The following is a 27,473-nucleotide window of genomic DNA, read 5'->3' on the forward strand; positions in this document are numbered from 1 at the left end:
CCCTCCCCACACAACTCCAACTTTTTTTCTGTTGCTTTCAATATTTCATTTTTGTCTTTTGTATGTATGGTGTCCTTGAGTGCCAAAAGGGGTGCCTTTAAATCAAATGTATTATTATTATTTTTATTATGATCATTATTCTGTACATACACATTCAAACTGGTCAGTGGTGAAGGGTGGGCAGTCTCCTCACCACAGACTGCTGCTCACTTCCGTAATGTGGTTGCTTATGTAATTATGTTGTGGCTAAAGTATTTCATTACTGTACAGTAAGCTGTCATTTGCGGTCATGTTCTGACACTTGGAAGTGTTGTGGCTTATACGGTCGTGTTGTGGCTTTTGTATGTGTATATGAGCCATCTGGGCCAACGTACTACAAACACTTTGATGTTGTAATAATAAGTTGTGTTTTATTGTAAGTTCTTTGGTGAAACATTAGCTTATTTAGGCAGATTTTGAGCAAGGGCAGTAGGATCTTCTCAATCTAACACACACACACACACACACACACACACACACACACACACACACACACACACACACACACACACACACACACACACACACACACACACACACACACACACACCCTTATAAAAATACATCTCATATACATGCCTGATATCACTTTCTCAAGCTACACCATTCATACAGTGTCATCTACAGTACAAAACAGTGTGCTCCTCTATGATATATGATAAACCTTATTGAGGAGTGTGGAAACCATGGTATAGAATGGGTAAGTACACAGAATCATGGCTGTGGCATGTGTATGGCACCTAGGCCCTTGCCCCGACCAGAGAAGACGGTGGTCAGGCCCTTGTGGGCGTTCACATGCTTGAGTGGGGGTGGCTGCTTCAGTTCTTTCAGCAGCTGAGGATTGCTGAGTCCAATTCCACCTGGGAGACACAAAAACAAACACCGAAACATTTAGAATCTTACTCATTCTAACTTTCTTACTCTATAATTTACCTCTGCCAAGGAGGTATATGTTTTCATCGGGGACCGGCGTTTGACTGTTTGTCTGTCTGTCTGTCTGTCTGTCTGTTTGTCGGTCTGTTTGTTAGCAAGATAACTCAAAAAGTAATCGATGGATTTCGATGACATTTTAAGGGAAGGTCGGCAATGACCTGATGAAGAAACGATTAAATTTGTGATTTGTGTGAGGGAGAGTGATTCGCAAGATAACTCAAAAAGTGATCGATGGATTTCGATGACATTTTCAGGGAAGGTCGGCAATGACCTGATGAAGAAACGATTAAATTTGTGATTCGTATCACCGTCGGGATTCCGGAGACATTTATGTATTTCGCTTAGTGGTGTAATGGCATGGTATGGCCACGTGGTGGGCGATCTGAATAGTACAGGTTCAAATGACAACCTAGAAAGAACAATGCAGGCGGAGGTCTGCGCTCTCTGAGTGCTTTTCTAGTTTACCTCCGCCAAGGAGGTACATGTTTTCATCGGGGACTGGCGTCTGTCTGTCTGTCTGTTTGTTTGTTTGTTTGTCTGTTTGTTAGCAAGATAACTCATGTCAGGCATGACCCAAGGAAGAAACGATTACATTTTGGGAGTGATCCGTAATTCCATCGGGATTCCGGAGCCGTTTATGTATTTAGCTTAGTGGTGTAATGGCATGGTATGGCCACGTGGTGGAGATCTGAATAGTTTAGGTTCAAATGTATGACAACCTAGGAAGAAGAAGGCAGGTGGAGGTAGCTGCGCTCTCTGAGTGCTTTTCTAGTTTTCAGTATAGTTTCTCAGTTTTTTTCCTATCTTGGAGTAAAGGCTATGATGTCCATTTTACATGTGCCTTTTACATGTGGGAACTAAAATACAAACAAGAATCACTGTTATCCTATCTACAGGTGGTGTGTGGTGTGGTGCGTCATACACACTTACAAGTGTGTGTACACACACACACACACACACACATTATGAAAGCAAGCTTTCCCACCTGGCGCTGTAGGTGAAGGCTGAGGGGACGTGGTCGGAGGGGTCATGGAGAGAGACAGGCTTCGGGGTGTGTCTACAGGAGAGGGCGTGGTCCCAGAAGAGGGTGTGGCTTCTCCGGGTGGTGTCGCTGAAGGTTCCAGGGACGCCTTCCGAGGGTTGCGACGGGCATGGCTCTCCAGCAGCTCGGCAAACAGCTGTGAACCTGACATGGACATGAAGAGGAGAGTTGAAGAGGAGTGTTTGCATCCTATGATATTGCTTTCACCGATAGATAACAAAATCTGATAAGTCTATTTTGAATAATGTTTTTTATTTTTTGTATTATTTTCTAGATTTGTTGTTTTGCATTTAAGTTCTCTTCATGACAAAAGCTATGAATGACTGACTGACTGACTGACTGAATGAATGAATGAATCTACTCAAAGCTATAGAAGCTTCGAAGCTTTTGACTAATACTACAGAACACATCAACTTCTGTCATCACTGGCCCAATAGACCTCTGAAGTTTGCCTACAAAAAAGCCACCATCTTTGCCCATATAAGGAGATCCGGTATCTTGAGATTTTTTCTATAGGAAAATAACATGGGGATTTTGAATTTTCGCACCTGTTCAACTCTCATGGGGATGAAGAAATTGGAAATGCAGACGTTTTGCGCTATTAAGTTTTGTCCTCTGCCTTCAAGTGGATACTGTGATCTTCGGTAGGGGAAGATGGCACAGTTTGATCTTTGCTACCCCAGAGCTAACTTACAATGCAACTTGCCATAGGCAGTTAGCTTCAATTAACACTCGGAACTCCTTATATGGGCAAAGATGGCAGCTTTGGATCCTATTTGTAGGCGAACTTCAGAGGTCTATGAATGAGCAGATACTCAACACTGACGTGCTGGTGAAGACTCAGTGCCATTGGATGTGGTCGGAGGGGTCGGACTTTGGGGTGTGTCTACGGGAGAGGGCGTGGTCATGGAGGAAGGTGTGTCTTCTCCAGGTGGTGTAGCTGCAGGTTCCAGGGAGGCCTTCCGAGGGTTACGACGGGCATGGCTCTCCAGCAGCTCGGCAAACAGCTGTGAACCTGACATGAAGAGGAGTGTTGAGAAGTGTTGAAGAGGAGTGTTTGTATCCTATGATATTAGCCTGATGTTGTCATACTCAAAATTCCAGTCAGAATTTGAGTCTGATACTATTCCATTGGGCTGTGATTATGGGGCATCTTTTTAAACCAAACCAGGAAAGAAAATACCTTTTCTCTCAATTGGATAGACCTACTGTACAACCAATCAGAGCAACATCTTTGTTGTAAACAAATTCAACCCAAGCGTTCTTTGGTTGATTACATTATTGTTGATCATCGGTCCATCATCGTATAAAGCCCGCCTTGACAATTTGATTGGTCCGAAAAGCTCTGGTTCGAGCTTAGTTGTGCCACAACGGAGCAATGCCAGACCGAACTTCCCGACTTCAAATGCTGTGGGCGGGGCTAAGTTCGGTTGGCACCCAGGCTACTATTATATTGCTTTCACAGAAAAATCCCTGACAAGCATTCAAAACAAAAACAATTAACAGACAACCATTTTAGTGCTTTACTATCCATTTCAAGGCACCATGTCTTCAAAATCTGAGAAGTCTATCATGAATAATGTTGATGTTTTTACAGTGGATGAAAATGCACTGTTCTGTTATCCCAAGTCTTCTTTTACTTCTTATTATTCTCCGAACAAAACTTTCTGCATCTAATTTAGCTTAAACTGTTTAACGCAGAAACTTGGTTCAAACTTTGTAACGTAGGACTTGTAAAGGAGCTGTATATTTCAGCTCTGTAAACTTTATACTTTTTGAGATATTAACAAAAAAACCTTATTTTTCCCCATAGACTGCATTGGCATTGTGACATCACAATGGGCTAATAAGACTGATTTGCACCTGTATCAACAGCCAGCTGTTCAACTAGGCCCCATCAAAGAACCAGTTAAATTGATTGCACCTGTATCAACTGCTTAATGCTCAACTAGGCCAACTCTCTGTGTCTCTCCATTCTACAAGGACAGGCACATTCTATCCAACTTTAGATTTATATGTGTTGAAATTTTTATTATTAGTTGAACAAGATATTCAGTGTCAGAGTGGAAGATTTAACGAGCATAGTATAACAGAAGATGCCGTTACAACAGTCATTTCCACCGGAAATAAATGAGTGTACTGTGAGTTGTCATTCAATTACTGTATGACTCCACAACTGTTTCCTCTGCCTACAACTGTTTCAAAATAAAAGTCCTCACTAATGTGACTCACTATTAAATAATATATTTAAACTACTCAACTATTTAACTTAAAAATTTGTTTCGCATTTTATGTTAATATATGTTTTGCATTTTCATGCACTGGTAATTTCCCCGAAATTGCATTTTCTACTTTTAGTATTGTGCTCTAGCTTTGTTGTTTTGCGACATGACAAAAGCTATGAATGAATGAATGAATGAATGAATGAATGAATGAATCTACTCAAAGCTATGAATGACTAGAAGCTTCCAAACTTTACTGCAGAACACATCAACTTCTGCCGTCACCGGCCCAATGAATGAGCAGATACTCAACACTGACGTGCTGGTGAAGACTCAGTGCCATTGGATGTGGTCGGAGGGGTCGGACTTTGGGGTGTGTCTACGGGGGAGGGCGTGGTCACAGAAGAGGGTGTGGCTTCTCCAGGTGGTGTAGCTGCTGGTTCCAGGGAGGCCTTCCGAGGGTTACGACGGGCATGGCTCTCCAGCAGCTCAGCAAATAGCTGTGAACCTGACATGGACAGATGAAGAGGAGTGTTGAAGAGTGTTTGTATATCATGATATTGCTTTTGCACATACTGTAAATCCCTGACAATCAAGGGGTCAGGCACCCCTTACATTTTGCGAAAGACAAGGGTGGAGAGGAAGTGACTTGGGCCCAGTAGGCCCATTCAGTAATCCATCCCTTGACATAGATCTGTGGTATGACTCCATGTGTCTCCAAAATGTATATTTTAACTAGAGTATCTCTATTAACCTCAATATTACAGAAATTACATTTTGTGCCAACATAGAAACACCACCACAGTATATCTGACAGCTTTTTGTCTAAGACTGTTTTGATTGACGCTGCTTTTTTGACAGAGGTTTTCCTGAGACCTGATGACTTTTCATCGGATGTCTGACACCTGACTCAGACATCTGAGGATGTCCTAATATGTACATTCTACTTGTGAATGAGGTATGTATTCACAGTAGTAAAGTTTTACTTTATAGAGTTTCTTCTAACTTTGACCAGTTTAAAATTAAAGTATAATACTGAAGATCAGAACTATGGAATAACACATGGAATTATGTTGTAAACAAAAAAGCAAACAAAGCTAAATTTACTTAAAAGTAGCCACCTTTCCCTTTACTGTACAGCTTTCCACTCTTTTAGTACTCCCTCATAGCTTCGTAAACCATGACACTGTTAGTAGCCGTGACACTCCTGTTAGCAAACTGGAAAGAGCTAAACATAGAAAAGTAATGGTTGCCTAACTCCAACGTACACACTGATAACTCTCACACACTCTGAATGTGACACAGACACAGACACAGACACAGACACAGACACAGACAGACGCACCTTCTGCACTCTTTTCCACAGCCACAGCAGTAGTCACATTCCAGGAGGAGCAGCTCCCATATATTTTGAGCACCTGTAGGCTGCTTTTCTTTCACTCAAAACCATTTCAGGTGACTAACCCATGAAGCTACTGATGGTCATGAAGATATAAATGGTGGCTGCTTTGAAGACTGTTTGTCATTTTGTTTTTCTAACATTTTTGTGCTATCATAGTTTTTCTGTCTTCAGTGTTATTGAACAATGTATGTTGCTTCCAAACGTTTGACTAAAACTGCAAAACAATCTCTGTCGTCACTGGTCCAATCAATAAGCAGACAACTTGACACTGACGTGTGTGTGTGTGTGTGTGTGTGTGTGTGTGTGTGTGTGTGTGTGTGTGTGTGATATACACCTGCTGGTCCTCTTGGTGAAGACGCAGTGGCACTGGATGTGGTCTTCAGAGAGGAGGCAGTGTCACTGGTCTGAGGAGACGAGGAGCTTGATGTCTGCTGAATAGGGCTTAACGGGGTGGCATTGGGATGGAGAGGAATAATAAGGACCTCTTTCTGTGAGAGATTAGGGAGGGAAAAGCAACAAGTCAGTACTGTCAATCGTTTTGGTCATACTCAAACCTCATACCTCAGTAACTGCCGTTTCAACTGGATACCACCACTACCACCACTGGATATTACCATAAGTCAGCACTGTGGACTTTTGGAAACGTTCTAACTTATACACTAACTGTGTTACATGTTATTACATGTATGCAATTTACTGATACATGAACCAACATAGGCCTACTTGTGTTTTCCTTACCTGGCTCTCCTCGATGATGTGAACTTGTTTAATTTCTAGTCCAGAAGAATGAAAAATGAAAGGAGAGAGAGGGAGAGAGAGATACAGTAGTTATCAATGTTATCTCTGCTCACACATTTGATTCAAGTGATGAAAGGTCATCTTCAGATAGGTACCTATAGCCTTCATTGCTCCTACAGTGCCTAATGCTATGACAGATTTAATCAGCTGTTAGATATGATTCAAATAGTTGTCAAACAATGTAAGTTCTCTAAATCTTTGCAACTCCTGCATCTATGCGTAAAAGTTGAAAGGCCTACAGGAGAGTTGACCTTCCTTCCTGTTTCTAAAGTTTGCAAAACATTTAAGAGGTCAAGTCACAAACTTAGAATGCACTGTTTTGAAAAAGTTATGAGCGAAAATTTGTGGAGAGTGGAGACTGCAGAATATTCCTTCCTCATCATTGCCGCTATGCTGAAAACCTAAGCAAACCATAGTTTGCCACAGTAAAAAAAAACATTTGAGCCAAACGGGGAGTAAGAAACTATGAACAACAGACATCGCAGACACAGACAGACGCACCTTCTGCACTCTTTTCCACAGCCACAGCAGTAGTCACATTCCCACGCCCTTCACCGCCTGACAACGCCTTCACTGTAAAAAAGGAAAAGTTAGGGCTAGTTCCGATTGCACTGTAAAAAAGGAAAAAACAGGGTTGTCCAATTCAGGGCTGTACACTGCGAGCAGCTCGTCGCAAATGCGAGTAAATATATATTAGTGCTAATTGAAAATATGAAATGGGAGCACAGGTGCGAGTACTGAATTCAACCCTTTTATTCGCATTTTGCTCCTAAAAATCCACACCAAGTGGATCAAAGTATAGGCTTTGGACTCCAATTTATCAAAACGTATTACGTTACAATTAAAACTGTCTAGTTTTGAATGAAACACAACCTTATCATGTTCAAATAGTCATTCCAATTGAGTACTCCATTTTTCTAATTGAATCAAGTAAGGTAAGCGTAGAGGGGGGAAATGAAAAGAGGGTTTGTTTACCATAACATTTACTAATCCGCACAAAACGTGAAATTAAACAAACTCCCGTTTTTCTATCAAACACAACGTTATTACATTGAACTGATATATTTTGCCACAGCAATGAATTCATCCAACAGAATCATGTTAGATCAATGTGACACAAGTACTGAACTAAGGCAAAAGAACACATGGGATGCCTTGGTGTCACCATTTCATTGTGTTCCCATGAGCCTTTGCAAGAACACTGAGATAAACATGCAGCTAACAGTGTTGCTAAAAGTTTTCACATGACTTTCTTGAAGAGTACTATGCTTAGAGAACAGTAGAATTTGGAGCCGAGTTATATCTTATGTTTGCTTTGAGATTAACCATGTTTTGTTCCAGCATGCTTTGTGAATGTGATAGGCATTGAGCATGCCCAAAGTATCAGATGTTCTACAGCACATGTTTTCAACATATTCAAGTTGTCCTTTAACATTCATGTTGCATACTAAGTACATCTGAATGCCTATTTTCCATGCCATCTGTATAACACAATAACATTGAAATTACATAAATACTTTATAAACTTAACATAATCAATTTCATTGACATTTCTTGAAATTAGGTTATCACAGCATGAATCAGTTTCGCAAACCTAGACATTTCACTCATGTACAACCTATGTACATGATAAAATCAAACAAATCCAGCGATTCTTTTTTTTTTAGTGTTGCTTTAGGCCTACTACTGTAGGTTACGTTTCTTTTCAACAGCAAGGTAAATGTTTTTTATTGTTATTATTATTCATGTCAAAGGTAGGTGTTTTGCTATTTAGTTTTCACTTTACTTACCTTGTCATGGCTTATCACTGCCCAGTCTGTGTGACAGTGCATTAATAATTGACGCTGTTTTATGACTTCGGGTCCAGGGGTTGTCGCTAGTAGCAACTGCTTTATTAAAACGACTCTGCTCTGCAACTAGCGCCCGCCAGCTTCACTTATGATAGCATCATTGCCAGCGGATCAATCCATTTCACAGCAAACTAGTCCACGACAGACTTCACTAAATAACTCTGGAATCAGTCACACAGATATTCCCTATTGACCTCACCATAGCGCTGACCCAGTGAGCGAAGACGTGAGACGCCATAGCAGCTTTTAGGACAAGAGCCGGATTATTGCTGAGGTGCAATGCACAAAAAGGTAGGCTATTAACACATATCCTACTGTACAGCTTAACAACTGTTCACACTTAATGAGTGTAAACACAGATACCCACAGGGACGAAGTCAAGAAGAGATAGGCAAGGATTGCATCACAAACCTCTGCCGTCACTGGTCCAATCAGTGAGCAGACTACTTGACACACACTGTGTGTGTGTGTGTGTGTGTGTGTGTGTGTGTGTGTGTGTGTGTGTGTGTGTGTGTGTGTGTGTATGTGTGTTTGTGTGTGTGTGTGTGTGTGTGTGTGTGTGTGTGTGTGTGTGTGTGTGATATACACCTGCTGGTCCTCTTGATGAAGACACGGTAGCATTGGACGTCTTCTTCAGAGAGGCGGCAGAGGCACTGGTCTTGGTCTTCAGAGAGGATTTAGTGGCACTGGTCTTGGCCTGAGGAGAAGAGGCGGAGGCGGAGGCACTGGTCTTGGTCTGAGGAGAGGAGGGGCTTGATGTCTGCTGAATAGGGCTGGTATTGGGATGGAGAGGAATAATAAGGACCTCTTTCTGTGAGGAGGGAGAGGGCTGGAGAAGAACAGATGGACACAAGATCCAGGGGAAGAAGTGAATGAATTTGAAATGTGAGTGAGAGCAGTGAGACAGAAAGGAATGAGAAATTAATTTGTGGAAAGCAACAAGTCAGTACTGTCAATCATTTCCCTTAATCATGCCCCAAGTTAATGCCATTTCGACTGGATACCACCACTACCGCCACTGGATATTACCATAAGTCAGCACCATGGCATTGTGAACTTTTGGAAAAGTTCTAACTTGCACTAATTGTGTTTAATATGTATATGTAATTTAGCCTACTGGCACATGAACCAACATAGGCCTACTTATGCTTTCCTTACCTGGCTCTCTTCCATAATGTAAATTTGTTTTAGTTCTAGTCCTGAGGAATGAAAAAAGAGAAGACAGATAGAAAGAGAGAGAGAGAGTTATCAATGTTATCTCTGCTCACACATTTGATTCAAGTGATGAAAGGTCATCTTCAGATATATAGACCCATAGACTTCATTGCTCCTACCTAATGCTATGACAGATTTAATCAGCTGTTAGATGATCCAAACAGTTATCAACCAATGTAACTTCTCTGAATCTTTCCAACTGCATCCATGCGTAAAAGTTGATAGCCCTACAGGAGAGTTTACCTTCCATCCTGTTTCTAAAGTTTTTAAACATTTGAGATCAAGTCATAAACTTAGAACGGACTATTTTGAAAAAGTTAATATAGACTGTAGGTCTATAATTCCTTCCTCGTCATTGCCCACGCGGAAAACCTAAGCAAACCATAGTTTTCAACAGTTAAACAATGTGCAGCCGAAGAGCCAAGCGGTTAGAAAGAAACTAACGACAGACATGTTCATCTGAGACGCACCTTTTGCACTCTTTTCCACAGCCACAGCAGTAGTCACATTCCCACGCCCTTCACCGCCTGACAACGCCTTGCTTTAGGCCTACTATACGTTACAGTTGATTATTCAAGCGTTTCCGCACGTTTCTTTTCAACAGCAAGGTAAATGTTTTTATTATTAATAATAATGCACGTTTTTTTGCTATTTAGTTTTCGCCTTACTTACCTTGCCGTGGCTTGTCGCTGCCCAGTCTGTGTGGCAGTGCATTAATAATTGACGCTGTTTTATGATTTCGGGTCCAGGGGTTGTTGCTGGTAGCAACTGCTTTATTAAAATGACTCTGCTATGGCATCAAATAGCGCCCGCCAGCTTCACTATGTCTGCGTCATTGCCAGCGGATCACTCCAGGGTCAGTGAGCGAAAACTCCAGCAACTTTTAGAACAAAATCCGGATTATTGATTAAGTGCAATGTATAATCAGGTAGGCTAGGCTATCAACGCATCATACTGTACAATTTAACAACTGTTCGCACTGTTAAGTTAATGAATGCAAAAAGAGACAGGCATACCCATAAACTATCATTTCAATTTTCAGTTTAATTTCACTTATAGAACGTCTCATGGCGCTTTACAGAGTAAACGTTCAAAGAGAGCCCATGAGTAACAGGGGCAAGGAAAAACTCCCAAGTATTGGAGATACAGTATAACCTCGGACAGATCCACGACTCAAGGGCCCAACCCATCTGCCTGGGGTCACTTAGGCTACAGTAGAGTTAAGTCATTTGTAGTATCAGAAAGCTCAAATAGTCCAGTGTACGGAATAAATTGTCCGTTAGTAATTTCGGAAAGTAATGGGTCGCTATGCGTGGGCCAGGAAACAGGGAACCACAGGAGGCGATGGTAGGGCAGTCATGGCGATGGCGAAGGCAATACCTTATAGGCCTACTGTAGGCTTAGAGAGTTAGACCATCTTCTAAATATATGCCACACAACTTATTGTGCAGAACAGAAATCATCTGCAAATCTCGTAAATCGATAGGAATATAGCCTACCAAATGTAGAAAATGACCAATTTTACTATTTCACGAAAATATAAGCACATTTGAATTTGATGCCAGTAACACGTCTCAAAGAACTTGGGACAGGAACAACAAAAGGCTGGAAAAAAATGTGTAATGATAAAGAGAACAAAAAGAAGGAACATTTCACAACTAAAGGTGAACCGGAAACATTCAAAGAGCATCCCTGAAAGAGTCTCTCAGAAATAAAAATGTGAAAGTATTCATCATTCTGTGTAAACCTGTGTAGGCAAATTATCTGTTTATATAATTAATAATTAATGATTATTGTGTATATTGCACAATGGAAAGCCGACATGTGCTATACAAGTAATAAAGGGCACATTCTAATTGATTTCCACACAGCCAAAAGCAAAATGTCAAATTTTTATTTTCAAGAAGAAAAATAATTTAATGGCACTTTGTACAGGCAGTTGTAACATCATAAACAAGGCAGACGTTTGTTTCTAACACAAAATAATAATAATAATAATAATAAAAAGACATTTTTGTTGTGAAACTGTAATACTTTCCCATTTCCTACTGTAGCCCATTAAAAAATATTCTTTCTTTTTCATTCAGATATTTAGGCTAATGATGTCTGGTTGGTAGCAAAAATAACAATAAAAAAGAATATCCATCATAAATTTCAGACAATATTAATAATCCAACTGTGGAGTGTTAAAAATATCAAACATCAGTTTAAGTGTATACATTATGACTATCAGCCTCAACAATCATGATCATAAATACACTGACCAATTGACCATGGATTTTCATATCTGAAACAACACTCAGACTGAGAACAACCAGCCACATACTGAAACGTTCTAGAACATCACAGTCATTATGGCGACACAAGGCACAAGGCACTTGGCTCTCATTGTAGCGTCAGGGGAAATGCCAGGACACATTTAACTTAGAACACTCAGTTGTAGATCAGTGTTTCCGCAGCCATGTAGCCTATTAGATGATCCACAGACCAAAGACGCATGATGTCATTAGGTTATTATTGTACTGTTTTCAGCTCAAGGAGAGTAAAGGCCCTTAAACATGGAGTGTCATGGGTACTTTAAGAGACTACAAAAGGCTAACAATGACTAAAATGTATGGACCCTGTGAAGTGATTTCAAAAGGGAATTAACCAGACAGAACCCAAGCACAGAGTAGATAAAAAACAAAATCTAAATAGATTCTGGGCTGCCCTGTCTGATACTGTGCTATGAATGCTCTGGCTCCAAAAAGCACTCACTGTGCAGAATCTAGGTCCAATTTGAACACATGGCAGCTCTCATTTCAACAAATTGATTTCTTCACAATGCAAGGGTATGACTCCATGATGTCCATAGTATAGTCACAGGTATACAAAACATTGGTAGTCACTGACCCATTTTCTCAGTGGAGACTAGCATTTCAAGTCAGTCATTCTGCCACCAATTCTATGATAATAGCTGCTAAAAAAGTTAACGTTTAACCTACGTGAAAGATAAAGTCAGCAATTTCAATTCAGAACACCTTCTGTAACATTTAACAAAATTGTACTGATTTTCAACTGTATGATATAATATTATAAAAATCCAGCCAATCACCAACTAAAATACAATTCATGATTCTACATCGAATCGACACCGTCGGTATGCAGAGCATCTGCATTGCCGTGTAACCCCCTTCAAGCCCCACGCTATCAGCTGACGTGCACCTCCTGAAAATTGAGGTGACGCAGATCATAAGGATTATGAATAGTCAACTTGCCCTGTGTGTTAATATCTGGTATAACATATAGCTGGAAAATACAGTTGCATTAGCTTGACAAGGAGAGTGTTACTCGTTGAATTTTTTGAGTTTCATAAGAACTAACTTCTGTCAAAATGGCTGACTAAACCTTCAACAATATCAAAATAAAGTAAAGCATTGGGGTGGGTCATACACAATGCTACAGAGGTGGTCAGAGGTACAAAAAAACAACAATAAAGTGAATCACAGTGGTACTGCATAGATGTATTGCATATGTATGGCACTCTCTTCAGCAGGGATATCCAAATCCTCCATCTAGCCAAGACTTCTGCCCTACTGTGGTCTTGTGTAGCCACACATATGCTACCATATATGACTGGTAGTGGTGGTGGAGGGGGGAGTACATGTGGAATGATAACAGCATAAGCAGCATTTGGACATTCTAAATCAAGCCAAACACTGGCAGTGCTCCAAGGGGAACTGAAAATATTTGGCCAACAGCTAAAGAGGGACTTTCAGGTGGGTCTTTGGAAAAGAAAAGGTCTGTCTGAAATATTTGTTTCTTTTTAATGTGCCTCTTGTCCACAATGAATCAGTTTGCCTCCACACTGTTATCATGTACAGTTCTGGCCCCATGACACTCACTTTACATTCAGTGTGGAACTTATTCCAACATAACCCCCGGTGACCGAGGACTCCAGGTGGAGGTGTTCTAGAGTCTGGTGGATTGTTTTGGCTGGCTCCTCTACAGATGGGCTACATCTGGGTGCTCATTAGTTAATGCTGGAGGGTAGGTATTAAAGAGGAGGAATGAACAGCCATACGTAAGAGAGATGCCCCTTAAAACAAAAGATAACTAGCACGCACACACACATGCACACACCACACTGACATACAGGGAAGGTTTATGGAATCATTGAAGGATACCGTGATATATAACATATCTCCCTCATCACATGATCACACACACACATACACACACTTTTACACACACAAAAGATACTGATACACGGACAGATATTGCAAGTCTGTGACTGACACCATGATGAAGTCCTTAACACACAAAAAAAAGACTGACACAAACATACACAGTCCCAAACCGTTAGGGGTCTACAAAGGACACCATGATGTAGCGCGTGCCCTGCGTGGTGGGCAGCCCCTCGTGATAGTGGGTGAGCCGGCCAGGGTGCATGAAGGACCAGCCCTTACGCGGGGCCTCCACATTACAGTCATACCGTAGGAACCGGCAGCCACCACCCTGCGGATGAGGGAAGTTCCGGTCAGTATACTTACTCACAGCTTATACTTTACTTTAGGTTGTTGCTAATTCTGAGGTTTGAATGTAACAGCTAGATTACCATTCTCAACCTATGAAGGAAGCGATCCAATTCTGTGACGATGTATGCTATTTGCTACCTACATCCCTGACCAAATGAAATATCAAGTTCCACAAGGCCTGGAAAATGGGATATTACAATTACACGACCATTCCATGAACCCTGATACCTGGTAGTCTTTGCCCTTGCTGTTGAGGGCGATGTTGATGGTGAATGTGGAGGAGTCGTGGTGAGGTCTCAGAAAAGGCTGCTCATCTGGACGGTATCGCACAACAAAGTTCATGATTGCCTGAGCCTGTACACACACATTTGGGACACACACACACACACACACACACACATTGGAAGGTCAATACCATGTCAGATCAGTTTATATTTGCACAGACAGGAGTAAGGTATAATGTTGTTGCAGTTACACAGTAACTGATTCTTACTACCTTTGGGTAGTAGCCAGGGTAAAGTTTTTCAGTGACCGGGGCGATGTACTCCTTGAGGAACTTGAGCCACTCCTTCTCAAACTGGATCTGATTCATGTGGATGTCTACTGTAGGTACGTTTTCATAGCCTCCAGTTAGACGCTCATCCTGGCAAGCAAACACACACACACACACACACACACACACACACACATATAAACAAATTCATTTAATTTCGTTTGCATTCATAAACACACTGGGAAGCTGTACAAGTAGAATACTCACACACAGGTAATACAAACACAAATACAAACACTAATACATACAACATTCATACACAAAATCTTGCATACCGTATGCTTCCCATTGGACCATTCGCCAAAGTCCTCCATGGTCTCAACCAGCTCGTCACACATACGCTCAGAAAATGCCGGAAACCAGTACACATCCGGGCATGGCTGAGGGAGAGAAGACATAACACCTATCAGACATAACATCTATCAGAACAGAAGTGGAGCTCAACACAAGCCAAACCAAAACACCTGGCTGTCCATCAAAACACAACATCATGGACAATTTAGAAAGGCAGCTTCAGTCGAGGTAAAATAAGCACTACACACAATCTGCCATGTCTTAAGCTTTACAGAGCCAAAAGCAAGGTGAAGGCAAAGCAGAAAAAAACTTAATAGGTGCTGAAGGTAAGATTTCCCATGCCAGTGAGAACAAGTATTGGCCACGTTTCCCAAATTTGATTTTTCTTAAGGACTTAAGAAGGCTCCAAACAGTCCAAAGAAGGAATCGCTAAGAAGGAGCGCTAAGATACGGGTGTTTCCCAGACGCGTTCTTAACTGCCTTCTTAGGAGAACCTTAAGATCAAGCCAAGGAAACTCTTAACGAGAGCTGTTCACCACGGTGGTGCTGAAACTGAATCGATGCCAGGCAAATCGATCACCCACCCCTTTATCAGCGCATAAGTTACACACAGCGCCCTGTGTTCCCCCTACAGCTGCAATTAGGCTACGCATGTATCGTGTGTGTGTGTGTGTGTGTGTGTGCACGTGTGTGTGTGTGTGTGCAGGCCCGGGTGGCTAATCGGGAGATTCGGGATGTGTGAATATCGTGAGCTTAAATATATTGTTTCTGAAGATAATTTGCTGCGCCCTTGCGGCACTTCTGAAGCCTGGACTGTGTGGTCGCGGCTCCTTACACCTATAGTCTGCCAAAAAAACTCAAACTAACTGATCAAACAGGGTGATTATCAATATAACCTAGGCCTATTTTTTTTATTAGCTCAGGCCATTCATTAACTCATGCAAGACGCATCCCATCTCTCTTATAGATAGTGTGGTAGTAGGCATGTGATGTAGGCTAGTCTACATTAATATAGCCGAGAAGATGTACTCCTCCAACCCACGTGGCCTGTGAGTGGGGTGCACTTATGCATTAATGTAAACCGGACTTTTACATCGCGGACTTTGGCAACGCCTAGAGTAGCAGGTGAAGCCTCATTGGATTAGGTTCAGCTCAATTAGTTCAATTACATCTGTTTTCTTGATATCTGTGAAATGCCACAGGGTTGTTGATGTTTTTTTTTTTATATGTAGTACTATAAACTCATAAATGTGTAATTCAATAACAGTTTTTTCTTCTCTACTATTAGCCTATGTTTCTTGCACCAGTGATCCACAGCTATGAGCGCATTTCATTGTTTTATTGTTTAAAAAAGTGGAGGATATACATTTCCCTGACGCAGCTTGATCGCTAAAGCCTAGAAATCTAGATGCCCCTAGCGGCAGGCTATGATCACTGAGCATCTGATCGCTAAGAAGGCTGTTAAGAGTGGGTCAGCTCGATCTTACGTTTCCTTCTTAGTGAAAGATCTTCTTAAGCTAAGAGCAACTCTGGGAAACACGTTCTTCTTTCACAGCGTTCTTAAGAGCGCTCCAAAGAAGATCTTAGCGTTAAGAGCTTCTTAGCGTGTTTGGGAAACGCGGCCATTGTCGGCAGCTTTAGCTATTCTACTTCAAAGGAAGCAGAACATTGATTTATAGCTTACAAAGGCTATAAATAAATCTATATTTAGACAGCCGACTCTCTTCAATCAGGGTAACAACCGGTCTAGTGCTCCAGTACTCCAGTACTCAGTCAGGGTAACAACCAGTGTAGTGCTCCAGTACTCCAGCATCTGGTGAATCACTTCAACTGGCTACCAAAATAAATGAAAAGCCTGCTACTGTGGAGGGATCGGATCGGACTGAGCTCCTCTGTGATGAACTGAGCTCTTACTGGCAGGCTGATGCATTCTGGGAGCTATTACCTGTTCCACGACCTTCTTATCTTCCTCAAAGATCTTTGAGTAATTCTCATGGATGTACTTTTCCTTCCAGTCCTGCAGGACAAAGAGATAGAAAGACAAATTGAGAAATACAGTACAAACAGGGTAGGGAAACAAGTGGACATGGAATGGAAAAACACGATAGTGAAGGAAAACGTGAGGGATGGACCCACTTCACAGGCCATACTTATATGCTCAGTGTGAACGTATAAACATGTGAATGTGTAACTGAGAATGGAAAAGCATGTAAGTGTGTATGTGTAACAGAGAGTGTGCAAGCATGTGAGTGGATATGACACTAAGAACATCTAAGCATTTGAGTGTGTATGTGAAACAGAGAGTGTGTAAGCATGTGAGTGGATATGACGCTAAGAACATGTAAGCATGTGAGTGGATATGCACAGCATGTGTTGTTTCATACCACAGGATTGTCGAAGATCTGCCACATGTCTGGGTAGAGCCGTGTGGTGTTGTAATTGTTGGTGGAGATGAGGCGCCCAAACTCGTCTCTATTTGACACAAACATGAACACCCCCTGCACAAGACAACAACATCAAACACCAACTATTTCACTTTTAAGAACTCCTATGAATGCATGCTCTCTAACCAATGTCCCCTGCATGCATGCACATGTAGAGGCATGCAAATGTGTGGGTACTCAGACCAACTGTTTGGGTAAACAGACAAAATCAGCACTTTTTTAATTGCTGATGCAAATGTTTTATTTCATGAACATTTTTGTGGCATATGCTCAGGCGTACCAACATGTTTTCCTATAACTGTACCTATTGCTGTGTGTGTGTGTGTGTGGGGGGGGGGGGGGGGGTGTAGTGTACAGCGAGGCTCCTAAGTATTTTAACCCATTCTAAAGTTGACTTAAAAAAGAGGAATATAAATCTTTTGGATAACAGATTTTTTTACACACACACACACACACTCACCTGGTCTCGGATAGAGCGGCAGAAGGCCATGTCTGGGTCTGTGCCCTCCTGCTGGTAGATGTTGACTGCCTTGAGGCGAGAGCGGAGTATGGAGCCTTGAATCAGGTACACCTGAGTCAGGTAAGGCACGTTCCACACACCACTGGAACACACACACACAAACAGACAGATTGTCAAGTACAATTGTGTAAAAAATCTAGGTCGCTAACACATACCTGTCTACATTGTAGTGTACGTTGTGTGTGGTGTCTTAAGCTGCTGGGACCTTGAATTTCCCCTTGGGGATCAAAAAAGTCTATCTATCTATCTATCTATCTATCTATCTATCTATCTATCTATCTATCTATCTATCTATCTATCTATCCATCCATTTGCCTGTGACATTGCCACAGTGGCCCTGGTAAACACATCCAGACGTACACACACACACACACACACACACACAGGGCGGGAGGGAGGGACTCACACTCGTTTGCCCTGGACGATGTCAATGTAGTCCTCAGAGCGTGCGTAGAAACCCTCCGGGCTCAAAGCGCCCCAGAAGTTGGACCAGAGCTTCCCATGACGAGACAGCATGGGAGCAATCACAGGCCTGAGAGGGAGGGAGAACAAAAAGACAGAAAGATTTGAGGTTGGCCCAATTTACACTAGGCACACCGACTCATCTCAGACACTTCAGACTACAGTACCATCTAGACATAGGTTATTGTTCATTCAAATCATCAGAGAGACTACAGAGATATCAAGAGAGACTAGCTCCAGTTTTTCCACTCATGTAAGGGATAGGTGTGTGTGTGTGTGTGTGAGAGAGAGAGAGAGAGACTGTGTGTGTAGGTGTAGCTATGTGTGAGTAAATGTGTATGGATGGAGGTGTGTATGAGTGTGTGGAGTTAATATGTGTGTGGGTATGGCCAGTAGCAGAGGTCAGTGGTCACTCCCTGAGGAGGTGGGTGGACAGAGTTGGGGGGGTCAGGGGGGCCATACTTGTTCTCCTCGATGAGGATGCGCAGGATATCCGGGTTGATCAGGGCCACCTCAGAGTCAATGTTGAAGTAGTAGTCACAGCTGGGGTCCTTCTTACAGGCCTCCCTACACACACACGCACACACACACACACACACACACACACACACACACACACGTTAAAATCCAACAGAGTCGTAATACCAAAGACTGGTAAATATGTAAGGCATAATGTATAGAACGCCGGTCATTATCGGAAAATAATTCCCGACAGGGGTTTTGCTTCGTCCTGAAGGGAATTATTTTCCGATAATGACCGGCGTTTATACGGCTTATTATACGGCTACTTACCAAAACAAGAAAATAAACTTAACTCAATGTCATTAGCAATGACTTGGCTACCTTGGCTTCCGCTAAAACTAGCAGAGTGAACCCGTTGCCATTGGCAGCGGTCATTATACCTTCGGAGCGGTGATTATGCAAAAATAACTGACCGCAGAACGTTGGGGAGGCCCATTCAAAGTGAATGGGAGCTCTCTCAACATTCTAGAGAGCCGTATAATAATATTATATAGGCTATATTTTTACAGTGCATCAATTCGTTTTACATGTGAATTACTGAACCGTGGAAGAGCAGCTGGGATCCAGGTCTGATACATACATTTAGTATAAGATTTTTTCTAAGATATTTTCATTATTGCCATTTGTTTATTTCCATTATTGGTAGTTCATATTGTAGTGACATGATATGATTGTTATAGAGCAGGTGTGTCCCCTTGAAGACACAGCTCTACCTCCTCTTCTACCACTTCTCCTCCTACCATACTTGACTAGAACTTAATATGTGGCCACCCCTGTCCTCTAGTACTAGTGTTGACAGATGCAGTGGTAATTCCTAGCTGTAGTCTATTCTATTGTCATTCTATTGCTGTAGCTGTATCTCTGTAGCTTACATGTTAACATCCTTACATGTTAATAGCTTAAATGTTATTCTATTGTGTACTGTTCATCACTTTGGATTGACACATCTGCCAAATTAATATATGTAAATGTAAATGTTATTATTACTATTTTGTTGGCTTACCAACTTCTAAACACTGTTTACTGTTCATTTGAACTATTGTAAAGTTCATATTCTGTAAGTCACTTTGGACAAAAGTGCTAAATACAATTGCCATAACCATGACCATAAGTTTAGTGTAAGTACTTATAGTAGATGTATGTTAGCATTGCATCAACACAGGTTTAGGTTGGGTTTAAGCTGTAGCCCTGCTGCAGTCCAAGTTTAGTCTGGGTGTAAATGGAGAACTCACACTGCCATGGTTCTGGCCGCTGCCTGTTGCATGTTCTCTTCTGGACCAATGATGTTTGCCGAAGGGAACAGAGAGCGGTGACGGGCCCAGAACTGCTCAATGTGTCGCTCATGATGCACCACCTATAGACCATACCCCCCCACACACACAAACAAACAAACAAACAAACAAGCACAAACAGAGGTCAGCAACAAAACACAAAAATGAAAGATTGTTAAGCACAAGGGCAATTCAGCAAAATTGAGGTGGAAATGTATTCTTGTGTGCGAATATCTGTGTGAGTACTGTGTGCCTAAATTGAAGTAAGCTCATTTTATAAAAGAGTTCTATTATACAGATTGACCAGAGGATTGTTGAAGTGCTTGAGTGTGTGCGTACATTATTGTGTATGAACAGACGCAGGCGTGAGTGTGGATAGTTGAGGGTGGCCAGACGCTCAAGGAACTCCTCCATGAATGGAGTTGGCTGCTCGATAAACACACCGATGTGAACTATTGGCATTTCTTCATCCTGAAAACATACACACGTACACACATGGGTCAAGATATTATTGCAAAATTCACTGTCCCTTTGTATAATCACGCTTACAAGAATACAGATTGCATACAAAGTCTCTTCAATCAAATACACATTGGTTATGCTCCATCTGAAACCCAGAGGGTTCAAATGTGATTGCCATAATTACATCTTCTGCAAGAGAACTACTGTTACATTTTCTTAGCTTTCTTTTCATTAGCACATTCACAAATACACAAATACACACACACACACACACACACACACACACAGAGAGAGAAGCAGACCAACACACCGGCACATCATTGAAGTAGAGGAGGTCATCGTCACAGGTTCCACAACCGTTCTCATACGTCCAGGCAGTAGGAACGTAGTTGCCAAGGTAATTCAGCTGCAACTGGAGGAACACACAGCATCGACAAATCAGACTTTAATTGATAAACTAACACTGCCTGTTTGTTTGGTGTGCTTAGCCTAAAAAAATAGTTCTTTGTTTACCTTAGTTGGTCCGTTACCATGGATGATGACAGGAAGTGTGTCATAGGCCACGTTTCGAGCACGCACACGAGCTTTCTCAAACTTCAGCACCACCTCCTCTGCAAAAAGAATTACTAAGGTCAGTTCGCATTTGAGTGCAGATATGTGTGTGTGTGTGTGTGTGTGTGTGTGTGTGTGTGTGTGTGTGTGTGTGTGTGTGTCTGTGTGTGTGTGAGAGAGAGAGAGAGAGAGAGCATTTTTTCTCACCAAGGGCACCGTTGAGATTCTGAATCAGTTGAGAGCGATGGTCCAGTGTCATGTTAAAACGTGTCTGAGAAAAGATACCCAGAGTGAGTCAGACACCTACACATATGTAATGTATGCACACAGACCACACTCAACTTACACAGACACAAACAAACCATCTTACTCTTTGCTCTTTGTCGAGGTAGATCCTAGTGTAGAACAGCTGGTCATCATCATTGTCTTTTAACTTCCACTGCTTCACAATATTATAGAGGTCAGGAGCATAGCCAATGAAACCTGTTCACACATGTAAATATTCATTATTATTTAGACATATTTAGCCACCCTATTAAAATAAAACATATGGTGCAAAAGAGTTCAAACTTATTAGTGTATTTTTTTCTCTTTCTCAAATCAGCTTTCAACTAGGCCTGAGCTTGTGTTGATATGACTATTAATATTAATTTGAAAGAAATGTAGGAATTTCCAAATAAATGTGTGTGTGTGTGTGTGTGTGTGTGTGTGTGTGTGTGTGTGCGCCCACCTCCAGAGTTGAGGTAGCGTTTGCCGTTAGGGACAGGTGGGTATTTGGGGGCCAGACGCTGGTCGGGCCAGCAGAAGCCCTCAGCGGAGAACACCACCCTGTGGCCCAGGTGGGAGAACTTGTGCAGCAGTTCCTTTGGCCCACTTGCAAAGATCACATCATAACTGCAGAGGAGAAGGAGATAGAGGGAGAGATGTTTATTGGACCAGGTCTCAACCCCTTACATCAAAGGACTATTACACATGCAAATGATGCATGAGAACATCAAATAAAGACTAAAGCACATGTAAATCATGTGTATTACTTCCTCTGATTAAAAATAACTAGAGAGATAGGTCATATTTTGTTTCAATGTATTGTGCTGCTACTGCGGTGTATGATTATATTTTCAGATACCCATTGTCTATTTATATTACATTCACTTTATGCAAAATAATTGATGTCAAAGCACTTCAATACATATTCTATGTCGCATAATTGTATGTGATGAATAAAATCAATATTGATACTAGGCTATTGAAAGAAAGTGAGTGAATGTTCCCCAAAACAAGTGCAAACCAGGCAGGATAGAGTTGACAGCAGAAAGTGTGCTGCTATTGTTTGTAGAGAGATGAGGAAGTGAGGAAGGACAGAGAGAGGATAATGAGTTTGAAGACTGGCGAGATATCATCAGTCATTTTTATTTGAAAAAGTGTAAAAACAAATGTGTGTTCCTGTCGCTGTTGGGTAAAAGGCGATTACCAAACTTCGTAAGATGCTAACAAAGTGTGCAGTCAAATACACAGAATCATCATGTGCATCATTGTGGGTGTGTGTGTGTGTGTGTGTGTCTACATGTGCCATGCACCCGCAGCGGGTGGGGTGTGTTACTGAAAATCGCCATGAAAACTAATTATAGAGTGCCACTCCATATAGAAAGTAAGATGAAAGGAGAGAGCACAAGTATGGCAGGGCGGGTAGAAGAGAACGGGAGGGAGAAAAGAGGAGGAGCGGATGAAGATATATACCGTTTGAAGCCCGCCCAGGCTCACCCCGTCATTTACAAACGTACGTGGTGTCACCAATGAGGCATCGTAGCCAGCAAAACCCTCACCATGGGCCTGGACGGCCTCCCACTCTCTCCTGACTGTGCAAGAGTGTAATTTCAGGGCTGTAATTCAGTGCGAGTGAGCGGACTGAGCGTGAGATGTTTCCAGATGACAGGCTGACTGGAATGTGAACACACACTTATTCTCATACCAGCAATAGCAACACCAACAAAGTCCAAAAGTGATCTTCACTGTTACAAGCAGCAGTTGGTATTCGACTTCATTAATAATATGCTAAAAATGCTAAAAATATCAAACATGATGTAATAGCTATCTAGCTATACATTTATAATCATGTGGTCAAGCTCAATGTGTTGTGTGTTAAAAACTGTGGTGGAAGAGGTACAGAGACTTCAACTGGCTGTAACGTGATTCAACAAAAGGTAGACAAGAATAGCCCGTCTTAGTTGGAAGTGTACCTCTGCACACCACATAAACAGGCAGTGCAGATGGTGTTTGGGAGAGAAAAAGGGACACAGTGTTTTCTGGTGATTTCAGGCAAAGACTGTGCTAGGACTTTGCAACACTGTGGTGCTGGTGTTTTTTAATATATACCGGTAAGTCTCAGTAATTCTCCAGTCAGAAGCTAAGGCTACACAAGATGCTAGTCTTTGATGTCTGTCTAGAACATTTTAACTTGTGGCTCAAGCACATTTGTCTGGTATTAACAATATTCAACATTCAGCGATAAACAAAAAAGACCACTATATCACTAAATGTTACAGTATATAAAACTCTGCAATACCACTGTCAGTTTCAAACCGTACTGAATATAAAATTTACTCATTTCGTCCAACAATTCTGAACATAAATTAAATAAAATCAATGTCAACTCAAATGAAACAACCAGTACCTAGCCTACATCCCCTTTAGTAGTTAGTTAGTAGGATAGTTATTGTATTGCATCAGAAACTGGGGCGGGCTGGGCTCAATGATCCAGCACTATAAAAGACTGACTGTGTGTATGTGTGTACATGTGTGTGTGTGTGTGTAAGGTTGAGTGAGTCAGGTGTAATGTTACAGGTAGATAAAAAGTGCATTGTGAATAAAGGGAGGAGTGGTGTTGCAGGCTCTCTCGAAGTCACAATGAAACACACAGACAAACACACAATCACAATGGGGGAATATGAGAGGATGAAAAGACAAATAGAAATAATAAGAACAGACAGCCCATAATAGAATCACAGAAGCAAGAACACACACACACCAAAAGAGAAGAAAGAAAATGAGGTCACACACCAACACCAACATTTCCCCCACAGCTTACTTAATAAGTGCCATGCACTCCTGGTACCATTGCGTTAACAGTCAATCCCTCAAAACACGATTTCACACAATCTGCACATTGTCCTAGAATTTAATCTCAAATAATTACTTTCTCTGTGATATATTTGATCAATCTTTCTTACCCCCTTTCATCCAGAAATGGAAACACCATCTGAGATACAAACCTGAGATGGTGAAGGTTTTAAACACCACAGTCCCACACTATTACCATCTAAACAAAGTACACCATTTGGGAAGTAGTCTATGGGAATGGTAACATAGACTTTCTGTAATGTAACCATTTTGTTTATAAATGTTTCAATTCTGTTCTTCATACATAGAGGGGTATTTATGGTCTCCTGCATATGTTAGCAGAAACAAAATGCACTCATCATTCATATCAGACTAGCTGGAATGATGTTCATACAGACTCCCACGCTCCCACTGGAGACTGACCTGTCCACAAACATGATGACGAGGTCCTCCTTGTCGGCATGCTTCTGGAGTTCATTCTTCAGCCAGCGCACCTTCTGGCCTCCACCTACCGTCCGTGCCACATCCCCTCCTTTCCACTCCTCACCCAGGCCAAGCACCTACACAAACACACAAACACACACACACATACAGCAAATACCAACACAGTGCTGCAAACTGATCCAAATGAGTGTCGTTAAAAACACTCTTGAGTTAGTATCTACATCATGAAGTTAGCTAACATGCTGATCAAAAAGAGGGGGGAAACACACTGAGCAGAATGGCTCCAGGACATGGATGGAGAACACCTCAACTAAATAGATTATACTGCTGTTAAGACATGAAGAAGCAATCAGGGGAAACAAACTACTGCTCAGGTATTTTCTTAACAAATACTTATCTACACCATATTTTCTCCTTTATTTTGTGGGTATGTGAGCAGAATGGAATTACCTTCACAGTATAATTGAACTCTCTGGCAGTTCTCATGAATCGTTTGAAGCCATCTGTTTCCTCTGTGGCAGCTGTGATCACCAATAGGTTTTCTACAAAAGCCATACAAGAAGAGTGTCACAGTATGTGTGTAAAATGGGCATGTGTTTCAGAAGGAGGGACAAAGGGAGGAGAGAGAACGAGATCAAAGACAGAACCAAACACATGCGATATAATACTTTATTAATCGCAAGTTGCTGGTGCTGGCCTCACACAGCTAATTTCCTGATACTATGGTATTCTGATGGAGGGGTGGGTGGGTGTGCTGCTGCAAAAAACAAGAGACTCAGGAAAAATACAAAGAGTGTGCAGGAGAAAGAATAAAATGAATGAGGAAAAACAGCCATGCTAAAATGAAAAAGAGAGAGACGTGCAGAATTAAGCAGCTGGAGAGGGTGGAGACGCAGGAGAATAGAGGAGGGTGGGAGCTTGAGGAAGGGCTAGTAATCCATTTCCTGTCCCCACCGTGGTTCACAGAAAATGTTTAGAACCAATCTGGAGAGTGATGGTCTAGCCTACTCCAGAGATAGAAATGCATTCCTCGATCACCTAAGCACGTGATGTCATGAATAGAGAGAATCCTCTCATTTCCAACCCCTGGGAACTTTCTAGAAGTGGAACTCGCAAGACTACGCTACAGCTGGGTTAAGCATGCTGGCAATATGTTGCCTATCCATGTGTGAATCAATAAAGCCATTGTACTAGCTACACATGTTGGGTTCGCGGCAGGGAGAGCACAAGGGTTGCCTCGGAAAAGACGGGAAAGTCGTAATTCACTAGTAACAATGTTGCCGTTATTGAGTGAAATTGTCATCTTGACGCGTCACGCTGGGAAATCGAATGGATCCGTGGGCGACGAAAACTGAATGAAGTTGAGGTTGTCCTCAACCGAGTTCTGCGTATGTTTGGTGAAAAGACGAAAAAACTGCATCCAAAAAGGACATAGCAACAGTACACATGAAGAAATAATAGTATAGGCTACGGTGGAGAGAATACGATGGTCTACAGGAGGTCAACAGAGTTCAAGCACATAGGTATGAAGAGTAAAAGCGACAAATTCCCGTCCCTTGCGTTAGCTTTCCGAAGTTCACCCTAGTACCATTTGTTAGTTAACCAATATAGGGTATAGGCTAATCGACAAATTCGTATGTTATAGTCGTATTGTTGTCAACTAGTCTACAGCCTTCCGAGTGCCTAATGTTACCCCTAGACAGAGTAAACGCAAGTGATTAAGTTTAATGTGTTTTGCATTCGCTATTGGTTGCAATTGCGCTAGCTATTTGTTTGTAGGGTATAGACCCTACAAACAAAAAGGATGAGGTTACGTGCAGTCAAGTCGAATGTAATAAATTTGAGTAGGGGTAGGATCATTCACTGGAAGTGGCAACCTTATCACCGTTTGAGCGACTGTTGTAGAGGGGTTACATACCTGGAGACAATTTTTTCCTATCAGCAGCCGATGAGTGGCCGGTACAGCCCAGCATAAATAGACAAATCACAACCAAAATAGACAGATCCATTGCTTGCTCCTGAATCGATATTCCACGCTGCCGTGAGACGGGAGGTCCCCAGTTTCCCGGTGATTCGGTAGCTACTTGGGAGCCGATGAGCTCAGGATACCCTTTTTCGCTCCTCTGTTAGAACTCTCGCGTAATCTGGGAATAGAACAATTTAGTCAACAAGAAGAGGCAAGCATGTCTTCTCGTTTTTACAACCAATCACAGTGCATACTTTCGAGTGACGGGCTCACAGCCAGTCAAGGCACTGCACTTACATCCGTACAGCCAATCAGGGGAAGACATATGGAGAAGGAATCTTCTCGATATCTGGCCCCTGCGGCCAAGGAAAGTTCTTGAAAGAGGCGAAAGTCAGGAGCTTCGAATTTGCCACGTCTGAAGAATTCCATCTTCTTGCCAGAGGGGTGGTGTGTGGGGGTAAACTGTGGTCGCCGGTGTGTATGTAGTGCCCCCCACTACTAGCCTACTGGTTCACATACCTTTGCGACTTCTACTCGAAGTATGTTGTAAAGAAGATGCTCTCTGTTGGCTAGGGTGAAACGAAGCTGATTTAAAATGTGCTGTCGATTGCTGCACGTAGGCCTACAGTAGGCTCCCACACTATTGTTTTCCAAATGCAACTCAGTTCAAGTTGGTGAAGTAATAAAAGTATTTATGGCTCGTAATAACGCAACAATTGTCCATATGTTACATTAACACACACATTGTTGTTATTATTATTATTATTATTATTATTATTATTATTATTATTACTTTTATTATTACTATTATTATAGCCTACAGATCCTCATGCATTCTCACATTTTCT

At 41.8% G+C, this 27,473-nt stretch overlaps 2 protein-coding genes across 2 annotated transcripts; both read right to left on the minus strand.

The window, feature by feature from the left end:
• Positions 1-378: 378 nt before the first annotated feature.
• On the minus strand, positions 379-10,270 carry LOC134060154 (uncharacterized). Its single transcript, XM_062516771.1, has 10 exons — positions 10,174-10,270; positions 9,445-9,485; positions 8,875-9,115; positions 6,938-7,009; positions 6,377-6,411; positions 5,973-6,126; positions 4,556-4,744; positions 2,841-3,029; positions 1,958-2,158; positions 379-899 (listed from the first exon to the last, which is right to left on the minus strand). Exons 2-10 carry the CDS (start codon positions 9,457-9,459, stop codon positions 754-756), a joined length of 1,242 nt encoding a protein of 413 aa, XP_062372755.1. The 5' UTR covers positions 9,460-9,485; positions 10,174-10,270; the 3' UTR covers positions 379-753.
• A 1,110-nt stretch (positions 10,271-11,380) lies between these two features.
• On the minus strand, positions 11,381-26,897 carry plod3 (procollagen-lysine, 2-oxoglutarate 5-dioxygenase 3). The gene is made up of 19 exons (XM_062516770.1): positions 26,578-26,897; positions 25,110-25,201; positions 24,639-24,775; positions 21,829-21,992; positions 21,469-21,581; positions 21,306-21,369; positions 21,060-21,157; positions 20,857-20,958; positions 20,424-20,555; positions 20,046-20,167; positions 18,754-18,858; positions 18,236-18,361; positions 17,770-17,911; positions 17,250-17,363; positions 16,811-16,882; positions 14,847-14,951; positions 14,515-14,661; positions 14,247-14,372; positions 11,381-13,998 (listed from the first exon to the last, which is right to left on the minus strand). Exons 1-19 carry the CDS (start codon positions 26,666-26,668, stop codon positions 13,843-13,845), a joined length of 2,208 nt encoding a protein of 735 aa, XP_062372754.1. The 5' UTR covers positions 26,669-26,897; the 3' UTR covers positions 11,381-13,842.
• Between the last annotated feature and the right edge of the window lie 576 nt (positions 26,898-27,473).

This window comes from Sardina pilchardus, chromosome 16, assembly GCF_963854185.1.
Source record: "Sardina pilchardus chromosome 16, fSarPil1.1, whole genome shotgun sequence".
Lineage (NCBI taxonomy): Eukaryota > Metazoa > Chordata > Actinopteri > Clupeiformes > Clupeidae > Sardina > Sardina pilchardus.

Bases quoted from the DNA above. Each gene is read 5' to 3' on its own strand.
- plod3 (XM_062516770.1), bottom strand. From the start codon at position 26,668: ATGGATCTGTCTATTTTGGTTGTGATTTGTCTATTTATGCTGGGCTGT. The intron at 21,370-21,468 runs GTAAGATGGTTT...ATCTTTTCTCAG, and splicing joins ACCTCGACAAAGAGCAAAGA to ACACGTTTTAACATGACACT. The intron at 20,168-20,423 runs GTACGCACACAC...TATGGTCTATAG, and splicing joins GTCTGTTCATACACAATAAT to GTGGTGCATCATGAGCGACA.
- LOC134060154 (XM_062516771.1), bottom strand. The intron at 7,010-8,874 runs GTGTATATCACA...CCTTTTTTACAG, and splicing joins TTCATCAAGAGGACCAGCAG to TGAAGGCGTTGTCAGGCGGT. The intron at 3,030-4,555 runs GTCAGTGTTGAG...TCTTCATGTCAG, and splicing joins CACTGAGTCTTCACCAGCAC to GTTCACAGCTGTTTGCCGAG.